Genomic DNA, 20,713 nt, shown 5'->3' on the forward strand with positions numbered 1-20,713 from the left:
TTTATCTTTTGGAATAAAATAATGTCCCATATTTCCATCATTGATCAGAATAGTTCATTGCCATCATCAGTGGAGGTTACGCAAACTAGGATGTTTTTGCAGTGTGGTTGTAGCGGTAGGTGTTACGTAGCCTCCTGCCTGAGGGGAGACGGACAAACAGATTGCGTGCAGGCTCAGAAGGGTCAGCTGTGATCCGACCTGGACCTGTGAGTCCTGGAGGGGCATAAGGGTCCCGGAGGGATGGGGTGGGGGGGGAAGCACACAGTCCCTGCCTGATGTGCATTTCAAGAACACTTGCCATTTTCTTTTTTTAATTTTTATTTATTTTTTTTAATCATTGCACCTCAACATTTCCCACCACCTGGTGGTTGGGGGGGGACAGCCCCTCAGCAGTGTCATATTCCAGTAGCCATTTTAACCCCAAGTAACAGCATCCTTTTCATGAATTCATTCGGAGAGAAGTTCATCCCCGTCTCCCAGCGTTCCCATTGGACACATAACATTCTTTCCATCACCTGTGCTCAGGCATCCTCGTCTGGCAGAGGACACCAGGCACCGTGTCCACATTCCTTCGCAGATCACCCGGTGCCACGCTCGTCTCAAACAACAATACCCACGGAAACATTCAATGAAATATGACATTTGTTCAACAAAACACAAAAAGGTGGCAAGTCTGATCATATGATCAGAATAAATTAAGTACATTTAAACAGAAACAGACACTAATTTTCCAACTTCCTCGTGTAAGTGACGAATGTAAGTGCATGAGACACATTAGGAAGCGTGATCTTGTTTCCAGTCGTCTTCTTCCGCACCCTCTTAAGCATTATGGCCGACTGGCAGCGGCGTCAGTGGATGGGAAATGAGGGGTTGAAGCAGGAGGGGGTCTGTGGGTTGTACTGAAAAGGAATACAGTAGGCGTCTTAAAGGGACAGTTGGGATTTGTTGACATGAAGTTGTAGGACATCCCATCAGCAGCGTAGTACAGCAACAGTGACTTAACAACACCCCCCGGCTTCTCAAAACAATATGCGTTCAAAAGAGTACATTTGCGTCACAAAAATGCCTAAAAAACAAAAATTAAACCTCACAAATTGCTCTGTTCTATTCATCTCCCGCCGTATCCCCGCACACTCGCCTGTGCATTCTCGTGTACGTGACGACGACGCTCGCATCTTCTTCCGCTGTGGAACACACGTAAACAAGATGGAGGATGGAGATGCGAAGGGACACGGCGGGAGACAAATGTAACACAGAGCGACTTGTGAGGTCTGAGGTTTGTTTTGAGGAGGCATGTTTGTGATGCAAATGTGTTACTCTTTTGAATGCATAGTGTTTTGAGAAGCCAAACTCTTGACTTAAATGACCCCAGCAACTAACCGGAACTACGTTGCTGATGGGATGTCATACAACTTCATGTCAAAACAGGGCTGTCAAAAATGGCGTGTTAACGGTGGTAACTAATTGATTGAATTCATTACGTTACTTGTGTGTAATTACAGCATACGCATGATGGCAAGCCACACTTCTGCTATGGCGACATGGAAACACAGCAGCGTCCTGACAGTCACTGCCTGACGTTCTTATGAAACTTTATTCTGACCCAAATACAACACCTTACAGTATGCAGTGGCTGGCCCCCTTCCTGATTTCTTGTTTTTTTTTTGCATGTTTGTCACACTTGAATGTTTCAGATCCAACAAATGTAAATATTAGTCAATGACAACACAACTCAACACTAAATGCAGTTTTTAAATGAAACTTTTTATTATTAAAAGGGAGAAAAAAAATCCAAAGCTACATGGCCCTGTGTGAAAAAGTGATTGTCCCCCCCGATTGAGATCTATCAGTGTGGAAAAGTTTATAAAGCCATTTGTAAAGCTTTGGGACTCCAGCCAACCACAGTGAGAGCCATTATCCACAAATGGCCAAAACATGGAACAGTGGTGAACCTTCCCAGGAGTGGCCAGCCAACCAAAATGACCCCAAGAGGTCACAAAAGACCGCACAACAACATCCAAAGAACTGCAGGCCTCACTTTGCCAGAAAACATCTTGATGTGCCCCAAGACCTTTGGGAAAACACCCAAAAGTTGAAGTTTTTGGAAGGTGTGTCCCGTTACTTCTAGTGTTACACAAAAAGAACATCATAGCAAGAGTAAAATGTGGTGGTGGTAGTTGATGGTCCTCAGGACCTGAAGACTTGCTGTGATAAATAGAAGCCTGAGAATGTCCGGCCATCACTTGGTGACCTCAAGCTGAAAGCAACTCGGGTTCTGCAGCAGGACAATGATCCAAAACACACCAGCAAGTCCACCTCTGAATGGATGAAGACTTTGGAGTGGTCTAGTCCAAGTCCTGACCTGAATCCTATTGAGATGCTGTGGCATGACTTTTTCCACACAGGGACATGTAGCTTTGGGTGCTTTTTTTCTCCCTTAATAAAAATGTAGAGCTGAGTTATGTTGTCATTGAATAATACAGTCAAACCTGTCTTCGCGGCCACCTTTATAGAACGGCCACCTGCCTATAGCAGCCACTGAAAAATCCCCCGCAGCAAATGTACATGTTATAGACCCTGTGTATAGCAGTCACCTGTCCAACGCGGCCAGCGGCCACCCATTTTGTCTCCCTTGGCCAATATCTGACTGCATATAGCGGCCAAATTACCAACTCAAGTAGAAGCTTCATGCACGAAAAAGTTTTGTTTTTCAATCAATGAAGCCGTCGTGTGTAGACTTTAATTACTGAGTCCAAGCTCAGTCACAATCATTCACAAGATCCACACAAACTGTCAGTTGTTCCACATAAAAAAGCCGTCTTCTTTTGAGCTTGCTATTTCCTGGTCAAACATGTAACTTTAAGAGCATTTGCACCAAAACATTACCGCAAAGTAGGCTGGGAACAGGACGTGCTCCCAGCGACGCTACAATAAAAAAAACATACGCTAGCATGCATGTGGCAGCGGGAGCAAAACTGAGTTGGGTTGTACTTAATTGAAGTATTTTAGAATGTACTCACGTTATTTTTCATCAATCCTCATCCACAAATCCATCAAAGTCCTCATCTTCTGTATTCGACACAAACAAAGCCGTCTTCTTTTCCGTTCGCTACGAGTCTGTTAACTTGTCAGTGTTATTCAGCTCCGAAGCAAAGAAGGAAACTTCTCCTGTTGCTTCTGCCAACTTTATTTCTTGAACGCGGCCACCAGACAGCAGCTCAGAACACACACACATCTCTCAGCATCGTCTCTCCTTCCTGCTTGCCCACAAGGCAAAGGTTAAACAAGCCCCACTACATAGCTGTCCAGCCAATGCCTGTAAGAAATGACACCGTTTATTTCCTGGTGTGCACTGGTCAATACTGTAATGCCGCTTGTTTTGGGGAAGGAGAGACTCACGTCGCCGATGCACTTTAATGGCTTTATTAACAGCGGAGAACACTGCAGGACTTTACATCCACGCCAACATAAACACACTTCCCAACTCTCTCCAAACTCACAGCTAGCACTGAGCCTACCTCTCCTGCTCGGGACGCCCACCGTCACTTCCCGTCACTTCCTGATGAACTAAAGCTGTAATGACACTCTGCCATATAAAAAGTAAAATATTAAAAACAAGCGTAAGACATTACTAGCACAGCTTTGTTCTGTGGGTGGTGGATATATTCTATCAGTTATTATTAAGCCTCTAGCTTCCTTTTAGTAAGTAAAAACCTTGGCTATGATTGCACTACATTGTCATGTAGACCTACAAAGTACACTTGGAAGAACAAGAGGTGAATAAATGTATTGCAACTGATGTGAAACTGATGAGGGGTAGGATTAAATAAGCTTTGCTTCTTCCTACTCCTTTTTGGACATGCAAAATTGTGAATTGTACTATGTGATGTGCTACTGTTTGACTCATATGCATGTTCAGGATTAAAACCATGAACCATGATAATAACAAGCCTAGTAGTGCTGTACAACTTTTATCCGCAGTCCGCAGTGCCCTCTACTGGTCAACATTATTATTATTTTTTTCCCCTTTTTTCCCCCTCCACTGGTCAACATTCAAACTGTACGCCAACCTGTCTATAGAGGCCACCTGTCTATAGCGGCCACTTTTGCAGACTCCCTCTAGTGGCTGCTATAGACAAGTTTGACTGTATTTATATTTGTTTGATGATCCCAAACATCAAGAACAAGAAATCAGGAAGGGGGCCAACACTTTCACACCAATGTATATAATTGTGTGCCGTCATTCATCTTTCTTTCAATGAAATACAGTAAAAATTGGTTGAAAATGATGATTAATTATGATGAATTCATTTGAAAAGCGTGATTAATCCGATTAAAACGTGTCATCATTTGGCAGCCCTAATTCTGATCAAGTGAAAAGTCTTGCGTGTGGATCTTACCATCCATGTAGGTGAGCGTAGTGAGGAGGGGTACATCTGGGGCCATGTAGGTTGTGCATTGCAAATCATCAAGGACCGGCTGGATTCGGCCGGCGGGAAGCGATGCCAAGGTCATTGGGCCGGCAGAAATCGGGCTGATGTGTTTCTTCTGACGAGCTCTGCAGTTCTGAAACCAAACCTGCAGTGTCGAGAAAAGATCCTGGAAATTAAAAACGTGTCAACTAACAGAAAGCAAAACGGAACGAGCTGTTAGCAAACCCACTTCTGCCACCTAGTGGCCGTTTTTATGGCTTAAAATGGCTCTAAAAGTGACATCCATCTGTGTGCAGTCGCGTCATCGCGTTTTTGCCTCTCGCGCAAAAGATGTATAAATACGTTGCTGGGATCGAGCGTTGGGGTTTATAAAAACGGATAAACACGTCTTAGGGTTTGAAAGATTTCATATCAACTTCAATCTTTGCTCTTTTCCCCCAATTTCTTAATTTTCAAAAATATTTCAACTTTCTTCTTAATCTTTGTAAATCATCTTCTTGTAATATGACTTCATTCCCGTAATGACTTTTATTCCCAACCTAATTGTCCAAAAATGCATTTTGTTGTTCCTGACATTACGACTTAAAAAAAACAAAATGTAATATTTCAACTTTGCTACCCAAATGACTTTCCTCACATGAGTTTATTCTTGTAAAGTGATTCTAAAAGTGTGTTAACACCTTTTTTCCTCAACATTTTCACTTAATTCTCCCAAAATTACAGCTTATTTTTTCATTTTCATAGCAGTTAGCAAGCAAACACGAATATGAATGGAGGCACAAAATCGATAGTTTTTCATCCGAATGCCACAGCTCCAGTGTGGATGTGCAGCGGGGCCTTCGTCCCGGCGGTCTGCGCTTGCTGGGGTGTTTGATCGGCGAAGTGAATGCATAGGGCGGGGCTGCGCAGACGGTGGCGCTCGCTGCATTGCAGGAGAGTTGCAGCCTTTCGGTGCGGTTGAGGGGCCAGCATTTTGGGAGATGACAATGAAAAAGTAATGAAAAAAAAGGGTCTTAAAGTCAATATTTTCGATTATCTACAATAACTTATAGCACACTTATTCACCAGCAAAATGTGTTATCATGACAGGCCTAATTACAGCTTTGTGACGTTAAAGTCAAGTCTTAAATATTTCAACTTGATGCTACTAAAAAGGACATTTTTTCTCATATTACGTTGTTATTCTCATAAAATGACTACTTTCTCCTGTTCTCTTAATATTTTGACTTTATTCTTGTAAAATGACAGATTATTCCATTTTTGCCGTTTTAAAAACAAGAAGTTGTTACATTTTTAGACTGCACCACGGGCCCAAAAACAAAAACGGCGGGCCACAAATGGCCCCAGGGCTGCACATTGGACACCGCTGCTCTTTGGCCTTACAGTGGAACCTTGGTTAGTGTCCACCCTAACCCAGTCTGTGTGTTCTTCAGCTAACGTCGAAAATTTACGCCAAAATTTTACATTTTCCGGTCGGCGTACAATGTGTTGACATTTTTGAATGGGATTTACATATCATCATTTGGGAAAATTTGATTTGCTTAGAGTCCGTTTTGGTTGGAGTTGGAGCTTGTGGAGAGAATGAATGACGCTAAGCAAGGTTCCACAGGACTGCACCTCCTAAAACTCGCTCTAATCCAGCACGCCCCCTGCAGCCTAGAAGTACACAATACATCCCACCTGGAAATACAATACTACAGAAGGAGCAAGAAAGGTGGAGAGTGTAGTTTGGCCCACCTGGATAACCCTGCGGCTTAGACCAGTCCGCTCTGACAGTTTCTGGAGCGTCTGAGCATCTGGATTGTTGTCCTTTGCAAACTGAGTCTGCATCACCTGAAGATCAAGTTGACACAAGGAGTCAGGCTACGCGGGCTTGGACCATGCTAAAGCTAATGCTAATGCACCTACAGGAATACATTTAATACATCTTCACTGCACCCCGACACCCCCAACCTTCTCATCCACAACCCTCACACATTCTACTACTACTGTATTAGTAGTAATACTAATAGTAGTAGTAGTAGTAGTAGTAATACTAAAGGTAGTTGTAATAATAACAGTAGTAGTATCGTAATAGTACTAGCAGTAGTAATAGTAGTGGTAGTAATAGTAAGTGTTAATAGTAGTAGTAAGAGTAATAGTATGGCAGTAAGTAGTAGTAATATTGTAGTGATAGTACCAAATGTAGTAATAGTATTAGTAGATGCAATACTCAGTGTTAGTAATACTAATTGTAGTATTAATAGTACTAGTAGAAATAGTAGTAATACTGTTAATAGTAGTGCAGTAATATTAAATAGTAGTAGTAATAATAGCAGCCATAGTAATAGTAGTAATAGTAGTATTAGTAACAATTATTGTCTTAGTAGAAGTAGTAATGTAGTCATAGTAATAGCAGTAATAGTAGTATTAGTAACAATTATTGTCTAGTAGAAGTAGTAATATAGTCATAGTAATACAGTAGTAGTAATAGTAGTAGCAGTAAGAGCAGCAAGTGGTAGCGCAGCAATGACCAGCACTCAGCACTCAGCACAGACGCGGTAGCGTCGTTTTATTGACACGCGTACGGTAAGTTTGACTTTTGTGCGCATAATTGCGGTGCATTCAAGGACCGCGGAGTAAAGTGGAACCACCTGAAGCTGGTCAACAGTGAAGCTGGTCCTGGCTCTCTTCGCGGGTCTGGACACGGTGCTGGAACCATCTTTATCTGCCTCCTCTTCGTCTAGTTTGGATTGCTCTTCAGAGAAGACAGAGGATAAGACATGCTAGAAAAGCGGAAGCTGGGCGTGCTGTGCTGCCCACCATTTTCTTTAGAACGTTTGATGTTCTCCATCATCGTGTCATAATGGGGCCTGCAGAAGACTCGGTTCTCCAACAGCCCGCACTCCTCGCCAGTGGACAGCTGGCGCTTACAGGTGGCACAGGAGAAACAGGCCAGGTGAAAAGTGCTGCCTCTCGCCCGCCGCACCCAGTCGCTGGAATGGATGTTACGTCCACAGCGAGCGCAGCGCGTCCCGTACTTCCTGATGCAGGGAACACAAAAGAATAACCCGCTGGTCAGCAGAACACTGGTCCCTAATTAGAACCCTGTGGGACACCGGGATGCTCTACAGTATAGCAGGCTTTCATTCTTACTTGTCCAACAGAAGACGACACGCCAGCCTCGGTAGTACTATGTTGTCTTACCTTGATTGTCCAGCAGGGGTCACACAAGGCTCATTTTGGCACCAGTACACATACGCAGTAATCCCTCAAAGTGGAATTCCTCATTTATAAATGGAATATTTTCATAGAAAACCTGTTTACCACCTTCTAAATACCACCTTTACACTCCTATTACCCAATATAGTAGAATTAATAGAAGACAGGAAATCTGTTTACCACCTAAATACTTTTTGTAACATTAGAGCCCTCTTGACATGACATAACACCCCTATAGTCACCTTTATACTCCTATTACCCAACATAGTAGAATTAATAGAAGAAAAAGACATAGAAATACACTTTTTTCCTGGTGAAAAACAGGTGTCTAATGTTTCTTTTGGTGGGGTCCATGTTTATGTAACCGTAGAACATACAGTTGGCTGGGATTGAATGAGTCACGGCTCACCTGAAGTAGTCCAGTTTGCAGAAAACTTGTTCGTCTTTGATGTAGCAGCTCACATGGCGCCCAAGCGATGTCTGGCACACGCAGCAGGACAGGCAGCGCACGTGCCAGCACAGGTTGCTCACCTGAAGTGACGACAACTTGAAAAAGATTTTCATTTTTCACAGCCGAAAATCATATTCTCGTTACCCCCACGAGGGAATTTGATCCGAAAAGGGAACCAGCGGTCCCCAACCTTTCAGAGTGTGTGTGTGTTTGTACCGGATCAGAGCGGAACGGCAGCAACGTCTTCAACGCCATTGTGCGAAATTGTGGGCAGTTTTCATTGTAAAATCGCAAAAAGACGTAACAATTGACTTCCCCCCGCACATGAGTGGTTTGACTTATTAGCAAGGAAGCGACACGTACGAGCAAAGTGATTGTCAGCACCCAACGTCCACCCCCGATGTGATATCAGGTGGTTGGGGATCCCTGCCATTGGCTGGCGACCAGCCCAGGGTGTACCTCGCCTGTCGCCCGAAGTCAGCTGGGATAGGCTCACAAGTGCAAAAAAAAAATGTATTTGCATTTCTACTTTTTCTGAAAGTCAAAGCGGTCCCAGCATCTTTTCATTTTTCACCGTGCAACCCTTGGCGGAAAAGGTTTGGACACCCCTGCTCTGGAGACACTCCACCGATAGAACGTGAACGTCAGCCACGCCGTCTGATCTCAGCTCACCTTGAGAAGGTACCTGTCCAATATCTCCTGGCTGCAAGAGCTGCAAAAGATTTTCCCAGCCTGGGAGGATCCCGTGAGGATGGAGGAGGACGAGGACAGGGAGAAAGGAGAATAGGAGTCCTCAAAAATATCGTCCGAGCCAGAAGAACCCTGCCAGAACACAGTCAACATTTAAGTATGGAATCCCCCGAAAGAAAACACAAGTCCCAATGCTATCGGAGGAAAACACATGTCCCAATGCTCACGGAGGAAAACACATGTCCCAATGCTCACGGAGGAAACCCACATGTCCCAATGTTAACGAAGGAAAACACATGTCCCAATGCTAACGGAGGAAACCCACATGTCCCAATGTTAACGAAGGAAAACACATATCCCAATGCTAACAGAGGAAAACACATGTCCCAATGGTAACGGAGGAAACCCACATGTCCCAATGGTAACGGAGGAAACCCACATATCCCAATGCTAAGAAAGAATAATGAGATAAAGTCCAAACTATGAGATACCAACTGTGCCGTGTGACGAAAGGTCCAGGCGGCACCCGAGCACTCTGGATCTCATTTCAACTTTTTACCTCATAATTTCCACTTTTCATTTTGTAATTTTGACCTTTGTTTTTCTTTTCATCTCAATTATGACTTTTTAACTTGACCTTGTAATTATGACTTTCTCAGAATTATGACTTTTTAAATCTTGTGACTCATCCTGTAATTTAGATTTTTAAAAATAATTCTGACTTCCCTATCTCATATTTGACTTTTTAAGCTCATTATTCCGAACTTTTTATCTATTTTATCTAACAATTATGACCCTCTCATCATTATGATTTTTTAATCTCGTAATTTAGATTCGATCATCTCAATTATGAATTTATCTCATGACTTTTTAAATCTCATCATTTCAAGTTTCTATCTCACAAGTATGAGACCCTCATAATTTCGATGTTTTAATGTCATAATTTCGATTTTTCAACGTCATATTTATGACTTTCCTATCTCATAATTGACTTTTTGTCTCATGATTTCCGGCCCGCCCCGTCATAATTAGGACCAACCACTTGGACATTTTTTTCATCTTTCAGCGGCGGAAACCGGCTTCCATATTTACGGACGATTCCTCTCTGGAAACACAACAGCTTCCTACTTTAACGGTGCTTTGGGGTCATTAAAAGCCTCCAATGTTTCTATTTCCATTGACTTGGACTTGTTTTCATGTACTTTTTTTCGCCAAAGGGCGGGACTTTGAAGCGCGCTCACGAGAGGTCATCTTATATTTAGAACGATGCCGTCTTACCACACGAACTACTACTAAACTACTACGTGACACGTCCCGTACGTCATCGAGTACCTCTTGAATTTGGAAAACGACCTACTGTGTCGACCAGAACGTGTCCGTGTTGCAGCTGACTAGCCAGACTCGCCGCGGGTCGCAGTCGCGCCTCCGACATCATCAATCACATCTAGAAGGAAGGAAGGAAGGAAGGAAGGAAGCCACCTTCCCGTTTCTTCTTCTACGTTCCTTTTTGACTTGACGAGCGCTTTTAATTGCATTAACTTCCATGCATCTTATATACTCCACGTCCTCACTGCCTTCACGTGGCAATAAAGGCTACATGGTTGGTCCTAATATACAGTATACCATACAGTATAGGATATACTATACAGGATACAACACGGAACTATTTGCAAGACCTTCACAGCTGCAAGCAATTGCGTGTAATTAATTAGCGTCACACCTGCACGTGACGCAGACGCTCCGCGATGGATGGATAATGTGGGAATAATCAACACATACATTTAGAAATAATATTAGGATCATGTTTTTGATGGGGATTGTTTGCTTATTTACATGAAACAATAAAGCAGGGGATGAAAACAAACAATGCATCAGAAATTAGTCTTCTTCAAAAAGTAGTAATCATACGAAATTGGAAAAAAACGTGACTTAAAACTTGACTTGACTGTTTGACACACAAAAAAACAAGTATAAATGTACATTACATCTAGAAAACGAGCTCTAAAAAGTCACTTAAAAAAAATAACTATGCCATAAAACTAGAACAGCAACGATAAAAAATGAAAAAGAACACAAAAAAACGAGCTATTAAAAATAATAGAAAATAACAATTAAAAATACTATAAAAATAAATATGTTTAATGAGCTATAAAAAAATAACTATACTATAAAACTATAAAAATAACCATAAAACTGTTAAAAAATATTTTAAAAATGAGCTATTATAAATAACAATATAAAATAATTATTAACATAAAAAAATAAAATGAGCCATAAAAATAACTATACTACAAAAATAACCATAAAAGCTAACAATGACAAATTATTATAAATTAATGAACCAATTATAACTGCTTCAATATAACTAATTGAATAGCTATGAATACATTAGCTATTAAAAATAAAAATACTATCAAAATATAAATCTAGCAAATGAGCTGGAAAAAATAACTCTCAAAATAACCAGAAAACTATACAAAATATAAAAGTAAATATAAAAAATAGCAATATAAAATAGCTATTCAAAAACTATTAAAAAATAAATATATCAAATAACTTAAAAAATAACTACTGCATAGTTAAAACATAAAAATAAATATTAAAAAATAAGCTATTAAAAACAACAACATAAAATAACAGCTAAAAAAAAAATTACAAATTTTAAAGATAACTTTACAAATAACTATACGATAAACCTATAGAAAAAAATAGCTGTTAAAAAATGAGCAGTTAAAAACAACAATATCAAGTAACTACAGTATTAAAAAAATGAGGAGGCCAATCCTCAAATGTGTTACTGGACAGGAGAAGAGCTCCTTCTTTCTGTTCTACTTCTAAACTTCCATGAGTCAGATGTTCACCGTTTGCAGTGTTGGGATCATTCTTAGCGTTCTGATTTAGTTCAGTACGGCTTTTCCACACACATGAATTACACAGAAAAACCCCAACTATGCCAATTTAACATTCATGCTGGTTTTGAAGGAGTGAGGTGAAAAGTGTATGTGGAATAAAATAACTGTGCAAGGTAGTCCACCTTGTCCCTCATTGTCAAAGTTTGTCATTTATTGGACAAAACTTGCCAACGTCTCAACTCACCGCGCTGCTGGAGGCAGACTTCAACATCTTCCAGGAACATGAGACACCGCCACTGGTAGCTCCCGTTGCGCTAACCTCTTATTTGCCCCAACCCGCTCCTTCTGGCCTTTCATTTCCTCCAAAACATTTGCTTCTGTCGCTTGGACTTTATTTGAAAAGCTCTGTGCACCTCCCACACTGATACCCGAGACCCGCCTCGTGCTGCAACACCGAAAAGAACTATTCAGCAGCGTCTTCCACGTCCTATACCACCGTGGAAGAGAAGCACGGCACCATTACACACTTCAAGACAAACCTCAGTAAAGGAAGGGTTTTTAGAGTGACACAGAACATGGAGCACTCAAAAGCTGACGAGGCAAAATGTTGGTAAAAATGTGGATTGAATGCGATTTAGTGTCGTCATGACCTCTTGATGGCAAAGGCAAAAACACTTTCTCTCTTTGGAGGCGCTGGGATTGTTGAGCTGCACAGTCGCCATTGCTGCTGAGGCTGGACGCAGCGAGGCAGTCATCTCAAACTGCTGAAAAACATCCTCAGGCTAGTGGAACAAAAAGTCAAATGGTAATCCTAAAACGCTGAATCAAATACCAAAATAGTTGTTGATTCATTGATTCATTGTTGCAGCTCTACTGAGGGTATTTCTCCAAATCAAACTGCAGATGTGGGATAAGATTAAGGGTTTGGATGTAGACTGGGGCCTTGATTCATGTCATTAATTTGTTCATTTGTTGAAGGCACAAGGCTAACCCATCTACACATTAAAGAATGAACCTTGACACACGTTTTAGCATCCTGCAGACTGAGCACAGAGCAACAGTACACTGTTGCAACAGTGATACAGCTTGCCTGTATCACTTGGAAACGATGCTAACACAACCTGACAAACATGGAATCCCACATGCTGAACTTGGGCCCTGAGGCCTTGGAAAAATCATCTGGTTTCTTGAAGTACTCCACCTAAAAATATGCTGCTATGCAGGAAACACTTCATCCTTCATAGTCCACTCATGGGAATGAGAACCATTCTAGTTTAGCATCACACATTGTTATTCTTCATCCATCCGTCCGTCTGTCCATCCATCCATCCGTTATCCATCCATCTGTCCATCCATCCACCCATCCATGCATCCATCCACCCACCCACAGAACCGCCACCCAAACATCCATCCACCCACCGATCCAACCACCCACCTATTCATCCATCCATCCATCCATCCAACAACCCACACAACCATCCACCCACCCAACCCCCATCTAACCAACCACCCATCCATGCATCCATGCATCCATCCATCCATGCATGCATCCATCCATGCATGCATCCATCCACCCACCCAACCCCCATCTAACCATCCATCCATCCATCCATCCACTTCTTTGAGTCATGACCATAGGTGAGGCTGGGAACATAGATGGGGGGTAAATTGAGAGCTTTGCCATCAGGCTCAGCTCTCTCTTCACCACGATGGTCCGGTACAGTGACCGCATTACAGCAGACGCTGTGCTGATCCACCTGTCGACCTCACACTCCAGCCTTCCGTCACCTGTGAACAAGACCTTGAGATACTTGAACTCCACCCCTTGGGCAGGACCTCATTCCCAACCCCCCCTTTTCCCACTGAGAACCATGGCCTGGGATTTGGAGGTGCTGAGTGTCATCCCAGAAGCCTCACACTCAGATGCAAACCTCCCCAGTAAACGCTGAAGGTCACAGCCCCATGAGGCAGTCAGGACCACATCGTCTGCAAATAGCAGAGACCAGATCCTAAGACCCCCCTAACTGGACTCCCTCGACGCCTAGAAATAGATACATAGATATATCATCTCTGTAATGATGACCATTTCACACACACACACAATATGTCATGACCAAAGTCCCAAAACATGCAGCACTCAAAGCACAACAAGCCAATGTTTGGAAGATGCTCGGATGTTTTTGCTGGAAGAAGGGAAGCCAAACCCACTGGCGCTTCATTCATCATATATTCCTCTTTATCTTTTTCATTTCTAGACAACACTTCTCAAAAGAAACACAGTGGAGCCTCGGTTAGCGTCATTCATTCCTTCCACAAGCTCAGACTCTCACCGAAACGGACACTAACTCGGTCAATTTTTCACATCAGAAATCATGTCAATCCAATCCATTCCTTCCAGAAAGCCAAAAATGCGAACAAAAAACACAGAAAACAATCAAATGCATATACCTACATATACATATGCCTATACGTACATATACTGTACATACGCATATGCCTATACGTACATATACATATGCCTATACGTACATATACATACTGTATACATATGCCTATACGTACATATACTGTACATACGCATATGCCTATACGTACATATGCATATGCCTATACGTACATATACATATGCATATGCCTATACGTACATATGCATATGCCTATACGTACATATACATATGCATATGCCTATACGTACATATGCATATGCCTACACGTACATATGCATATGCATAAACGTACATATACATATACATATGTCTATACGTACATACTATATATATGCATATGCATATACGTACATATGCATATGCATAGACGTACATATACATATACATATGTCTATACGTACATACTATATATATGCATATGCATATACGTACATATGCATATGCATAGACGTACATATACATATACATATGTCTATACGTACATCCTATATATATGCATATGCATATACGTACATATGCATATGCATAGACGTACATATACATACTGTATGTCTATACGTACATACTATATATATGCATATGCATATACGTACATATGCATATGCATAGACGTACATATACATACTGTATGTCTATACGTACATACTATATATATGCATATGCATATACGTACATATACATGATGCAAGAGATAAATGACCAGTTAAGTTTACGAATGTTTTTTAGATGCCAGCCATCTCATCTCGGCTGATGTTTTGCTTTGCACTGCAAGCTTAAATTTGGGTTAGGAGCTGCTAGTTACCAGGCATAGCAGGCATAGGCGAGGGCAGCAATTTGGGGGCTTGTGTCAATGAGCGCACACGCAGTGCTCAATGGGATGGTAGTAAAGGCTCCCAACAGAATTGATTAGCGTTATTATTATCATTTATTATCAATTTATTGGCGTTTGTGCTACAGCATTGGGTGCAGTCCTATTTCTACCGACTCTACTCTACATGTGTCATGTTCGTCACAATGACATTTAGTGAGATGATTTGCTTGAAGAGAATGATATTTGAGTGATGGACAGCTGACCTCACCAGTGTCTATGTTGTACATTCTGATTGTTTTTTATACACTGAGCTCCATTTTGTGATGATGCAAACATATGATCCAGTCTCATGCTGATAGGTGCCTTAAAAACTGTAAAATGACCTTTCAAAAGGTCACTTACTAAAGATGAAAACATCTTCCTATCAGTTAATTACGAGTTAACTATGGACAACATTCAATTAATTGCGATACAATATTTTAATGGATTGACAGCCCTAATTCAAATGTAACCTTTATGCATGCTGGAAATAAATTCTATACCAGGGGCCAGCAACCTTTACTATCCAAAGAGCCATTTTGCCCCTTCTTGTACGAAAGAAAAATCGTCTGGAGCCCAACCCCTGACCCTAACTCTAACCCTGACCCTAAACCTAACCCTAACCCTATACTAACTCTAACGTGAACTAACCCTAACCTAACCCTATACTAACTCTAACTTGAACTAACCCTTGAACTAACCCTAACCCTATAATAACTCTAACGTGAACTAACCCTAACCGAACCCTATACTAACTCTAACTTGAACTAACCCTAACATAACCCTATACTAACTCTAACTTGAACTCACCCTAACCCTATAATAACTCTAATGTGAACTAACAGTGCCCATAACCCTATACTAACTCTAACTTTAACTAACCCTAACCGAACCCTATACTAAATCTAACTTGAACTAACCCTAACCTAACCCTATACTAACTCTAACGTGAACTAACCCTAACCTAACCCTATACTAACTCTAACTTGAACTAACCCTAACATAACCCTATACTAACTCTAACTTGAACTCACCCTAACCCTATAATAACTCTAATGTGAACTAACAGTGCCCATAACCCTATACTAACTCTAACTTGAACTAACCCTATAATAACTCTAACGTGAACTAACCCTAACATAACCCTATACTAACTCTAACTTGAACTAACCCTAACCCTATACTAACTCTAACTTGAACTAACCCTAAGCCTATAATAACTCTAACGTGAACTAACCCTAACATAACCCTATACTAACTCTAACTTGAACTAAAGTCTATAATAACTCTAACGTGAACTAACCCTAACCTAACCCTATACTAACTCTAACTTGAACTAACCCTAAGCCTATAATAACTCTAACGTGAACTAACCCTAACATAACCCTATACTAACTCTAACTTGAACTAAAGTCTATAATAGCTCTAACGTGAACTAACCCTAACCTAACCCTATACTAACTCTAACTTGAACTAACCCTAACCCTATAATAACTCTAACGTGAACTAACCCTAACATAACCCTATACTAACTCTAACTTGAACTAACCCTAACCCTATACTAACTCTAACTTGAACTAACCCTAACATAACCCTATACTAACTCTAACGTGAACTAACCCTAACATAACCCTATACTAACTCTAACTTGAACTAACCCTAAGCCTATAATAACTCTAACGTGAACTAACCCTAACATAACCCTATACTAACTCTAACTTGAACTAACCCTAAGCCTATAATAACTCTAACGTGAACTAACCCTAACATAACCCTATACTAACTCTAACTTGAACTAACCCTAACCCTATAATAACTCTAACGTGAACTAACCCTAACATAACCCTATACTAACTCTAACTTGAACTAACCCTAACCCTATACTAACTCTAACTTGAACTAACCCTAACATAACCCTATACTAACTCTAACGTGAACTAACCCTAACCCTATACTAACTCTAACTTGAACTAACCCTAAGCCGTACCATAGAGTAGAATAAGCCGTTAAGAGTCCAGCAGCTGAGCTGTGATGTAACGAGGTTAGCTCTGAGGCGGGATGACAGATCAAAGTTGTCCGAGCGCCGACACGAGTAACACAAGCAAAGAGCAAAAGCTCTGAGCCAACGTTTGTTGTTAGCAAGCTTTCATCGCCTGGTCTATCGCTGCACAGCAAGACGTGAATGTTTGGCCAACGTGATCACAAGCACGTCTATAAATGGCTTTCAAAGCTAAGGTACCAATATTTCTCCTTTTACGTCTCCTTCCTCCTTCCTGCATTTCTTCTCCTTCCGACTCGTTCCCTCCTCCTTTCAAACCGTTTACGACCTGGCTTGAATTCCACCCCCCCAGCCTTCTAACTTCTTTCTATCACTAATCTCTGTCCCGCTTCTCGCTGACATGACTGCAAGCTTCCTGTCCTTTGTGAAATCCACCTCGGTCACATCTTGTTTTCCTCCTTCTATCCTGTTTTAATTGAGTTCCTCCCTCACCCCCCACCCCGATGCAGCAGAGTCACGCTATTGGAGGAAACGCGCAAACAGTGACTGCGGAGTGACAGGTTATTCTGGGCACCGTGCGGAGGTAAACATGGAGGGGTAATGGAGGTAAATGGATGGGCGGCGCGCAAACAATAGGCTGCTAGCTTCTGACGTGGTAGCGACGCAGTGAAGGCTCACGACGACCCCTCATTGTGTGCTTCCAACACTCACGACATTACGACGACCACGTTTACCTTCCTTGCAACCCTGCTTCAGTATTCCATCTCTGAGTGCTGCCTTTGTTTGTATTTCACATCTTATTATGATTTATTTGTCTTTTTAAAGCGTGTAAAATGAGTTATATGTTGGGCTGTCAAATGATTCATCACAGTTTTCAAATGAATGAATAATAATTCATCACCATTTGCAACTATGTGTGGATATGCCGTAGGGTGGCGGGGGCTCTAGACCAAAGGTGGGGGAAAAAAATGCTCGATAAATGGAATGCAGGGCCTCCTCCTGTCCAAATTGAGGCCCTCAGCAGAATTTAATTTGGAGGCACCCCCTCTTGATACAAAATGGCTGTATCACACCTACCCTAACCCCTAACCCTGCCCCTACCCCTACCAAAACAACCCTGATCATTACCATCACCACATTTCCTCATGGAACGTTGCCGGATTGTCCCAAACATCCAAACAGTCTCCTCCCGTGACGCGATTAGCTTCTTCTGTTTCTTCTATTGTTCACGGTATTGGCGGTTAGCAAGCAGCTCACACGGTTAGCTAGTTTGCTAGCCATGACCGCGACAAGAAACGGCACGAAGGAGATTGATTGATTGACAAACGTCTACAGCCAATCAGGATGCACATCAGCTGAAATGGCTGGTTTGAGTGCCTCGTTAGACGTCTTCACTCACTCCCTTCCTTAACTCGGTTCCATATACTGCTATGCTAAAGTTTGTTAGCGTTGTTCTCGCATAGTCAAGTGTTTGAAGTTGCATTCTTCCCTGAAGTCAGACTTCTCCTCCATAAGTTGGTATTTCCTTGAAGTGACTGCTGACGATCACGATGCACATCGGTGAGGAGAGACTGTGTGATCCAGAGCGTCCTTGATTGATGTGCTTGGCGACTGATTGTTGGGCACATTTTACAAAAATGTGCTCTTTATGAACTGTCAGGGGAGGAAAAGTCTTTCCTGTGACTGCGCCCTTTCACAATGAGAGCCTCTCAACGCGTTGGAAACGAGCTCTTTCTGCTCGCTTCGTTTTGCGTCGGAAGTGTGCGCCGTTGTCACATTGGCGGACGCCTTCGCTCAACACCCGCTCCTCCTAGGAGGAAGTTTAACATTTGTCATGTGAGCTCGTCCGACATTGGGTCGCGGGGGGGGCCAATTTACAAGAAAAAAAGTTGAAAATGTACACCTTTATTTTTGTAATACGACTTTATTCTCGGAAACGTACGACTTTATTCTTTTCATATTATAACCTTATTCTCCTAAGTTTGCAACTTTATTTTTGTAATATTACAACTTTATTCTTGTACATGTACGACTTTATTTGTGTACATTTTTGACATTCTTCCTCGTAAATTTAAGACTTTATTCTCATAATATTACAACTTTTTTTCTCGTAAATGTACAACTTTATTCTCGGAAGTTCACACCTTTATTGTTGTAATATTACGACTTTTTTTCTAAAAAAAAATTAATGATTTTATGTCATAAATTCACAACTTTATTCTCATAATATTATAATTTTATTCTCGCAAATTTGCGACTTTATTTTCGTAATATTACGCCTATTTTCTTTTAAACAATTTTTCTCATGAATTCACAACTTTATTCTTGTATGATAATTTTATTCTTGTAAATTTACATTTTACGACTTTATTCTCATAATATAAATTTTTTTTTGTTCTAAATTCACTACTTTTTTTCTAAAACATTTACGACTTTGCTCACATAATATTACGACTTTATTCTTGTACGTTTATGACTTTATTTTCATTATATTACAACTTTTTTCTTGTAAATTTATGAATTTCTTCCTTGTAAATATAAGAGTTTATTCCCGTAATATTCCGATTTTTTAAATCCTAAATTTGCAAGTTTTTTTCTGTAAATTTACAACTTTATTTTCATAATATTACGCCTTTTTTCTTGTAAATGTAAACATTTTTTCTCACGAATTCACAACTTTATTCTTATAATATTATAATTTTATTCTTGTAAATTTAGGACTTTATTGTCGTAATATTTTGACTTTATTCTCGTACATTTATGACTTTTTTCACATAACATTGACGACTTTATTGTGGTAATATTATTACTTTTTTTCTTGTACATTTACAACTTTTATCTCGTAAATTTGTGACTTTATTGTCATAATATTACGCCTTTTTTCTTGTAAATGTAAACAATTTTTGTCATGAATTCACAACTTTATTCTTGTATTAGAATTTTATTCTTGTAAATTTACAACTTTATTGTCGTAATATCACAACTTTTTTTCTCGTAAATTTATGATTTTTTTGTCATAATTTCACCAATTTATTGTCATAATATTATAATTTTATTCTCTTTATTTATTCTCTTGGACTGACACGTGCCGTGGGCGCCTCTGCGCTCTTGGGGCGGGTTCGGCAGTCTCCGGGGGGCGGTGCCGGCGCTGCGGGTGGCCCACGTGCCGCCGCGGGGGCTTGTGGTTGCTGCACTGCGGCGGCTGCTGGGTTGCCAGGCCAACTGGTGGGTTGGGGCTTGGTCATGCTTGCGGGTACAGTCGGTCTGGGTGGCGCGGGGGGGGGGCGTGTGCCCTGGGGCAGGGCTCGCTGGGGGGGGTTGTGCTCTGCCGGGCGCTTGGGCGTTTGTCGCCGCTGCTCTTTGTGCTCTGCTGGGCCACTGTCTGTGTCCTCGCATCCCCCTGTCTGTCTGCGGGCTTGTCGGGGGTGGGGCTCCGGTGCGCGGGTGGTGCGCTGTCGGCTCTGGCGGCATGTGGCTGGTCTGGCTTCTGGTGGCTGGTGGGGTCCATCGGCTGGTCTGCTGCTGGTCTCATCTTCTCGGCTCTGGTGCTTGGCCTCCCTGCGGCTTGGGGTGCGGTGCTCCCACTTCTGGCGTGGGCGGGCTTCTTTCCGGTTGTGGGGGTGTCTCTGGGCCTGCCGGTGAGCGGCCCCTGGTACTCGTCTGCCTTTGTGGGGTGTGATCTCTCGCTGGTCTCAGGGGTTGGCAGTCCTCCGGCCCACCGGCGCCCTGTCCTTGGCTCGGATTACCTCTCTTCGGCCCCTTGCTGGTCTTCCCGGGGGGGAGGGCTCTC

General features: G+C 41.8%; 1 protein-coding gene across 2 annotated transcripts; it reads right to left on the reverse strand.

The window, feature by feature from the left end:
- Positions 1–263: 263 nt before the first annotated feature.
- Positions 264–11,996, reverse strand: LOC129176771 (LIM/homeobox protein Lhx8-like). Of its 2 annotated transcripts, none has more exons than XM_054767147.1 (8): positions 11,872–11,996; positions 8,758–8,907; positions 8,044–8,165; positions 7,236–7,456; positions 7,067–7,170; positions 6,171–6,266; positions 4,401–4,578; positions 264–899 (listed from the first exon to the last, which is right to left on the reverse strand). In XM_054767147.1, exons 1-8 carry the CDS (start codon positions 11,896–11,898, stop codon positions 820–822), a joined length of 978 nt encoding a protein of 325 aa, XP_054623122.1. In that variant the 5' UTR covers positions 11,899–11,996; the 3' UTR covers positions 264–819. The 2 variants fall into 2 exon arrangements, with proteins under 2 accessions (XP_054623122.1, XP_054623121.1); XM_054767146.1 differs by having other exon boundaries at positions 8,044–8,180.
- Positions 11,997–20,713: the final 8,717 nt, after the last annotated feature.

The sequence above is a fragment of the Dunckerocampus dactyliophorus genome, chromosome 2 (genome assembly GCF_027744805.1).
Source record: "Dunckerocampus dactyliophorus isolate RoL2022-P2 chromosome 2, RoL_Ddac_1.1, whole genome shotgun sequence".
In the NCBI taxonomy this organism is placed as follows: domain Eukaryota; kingdom Metazoa; phylum Chordata; class Actinopteri; order Syngnathiformes; family Syngnathidae; genus Dunckerocampus; species Dunckerocampus dactyliophorus.

Bases quoted from the DNA above. Each gene is read 5' to 3' on its own strand.
- LOC129176771 (XM_054767146.1), bottom strand. From the start codon at position 11,898: ATGTTGAAGTCTGCCTCCAGCAGCGCG. The intron at 8,908-11,871 runs GTGAGTTGAGAC...GTGTTCTGGCAG, and splicing joins AGTCTGCCTCCAGCAGCGCG to GGTTCTTCTGGCTCGGACGA. The intron at 4,579-6,170 runs GTGGGCCAAACT...TCGACACTGCAG, and splicing joins TAAGCCGCAGGGTTATCCAG to GTTTGGTTTCAGAACTGCAG.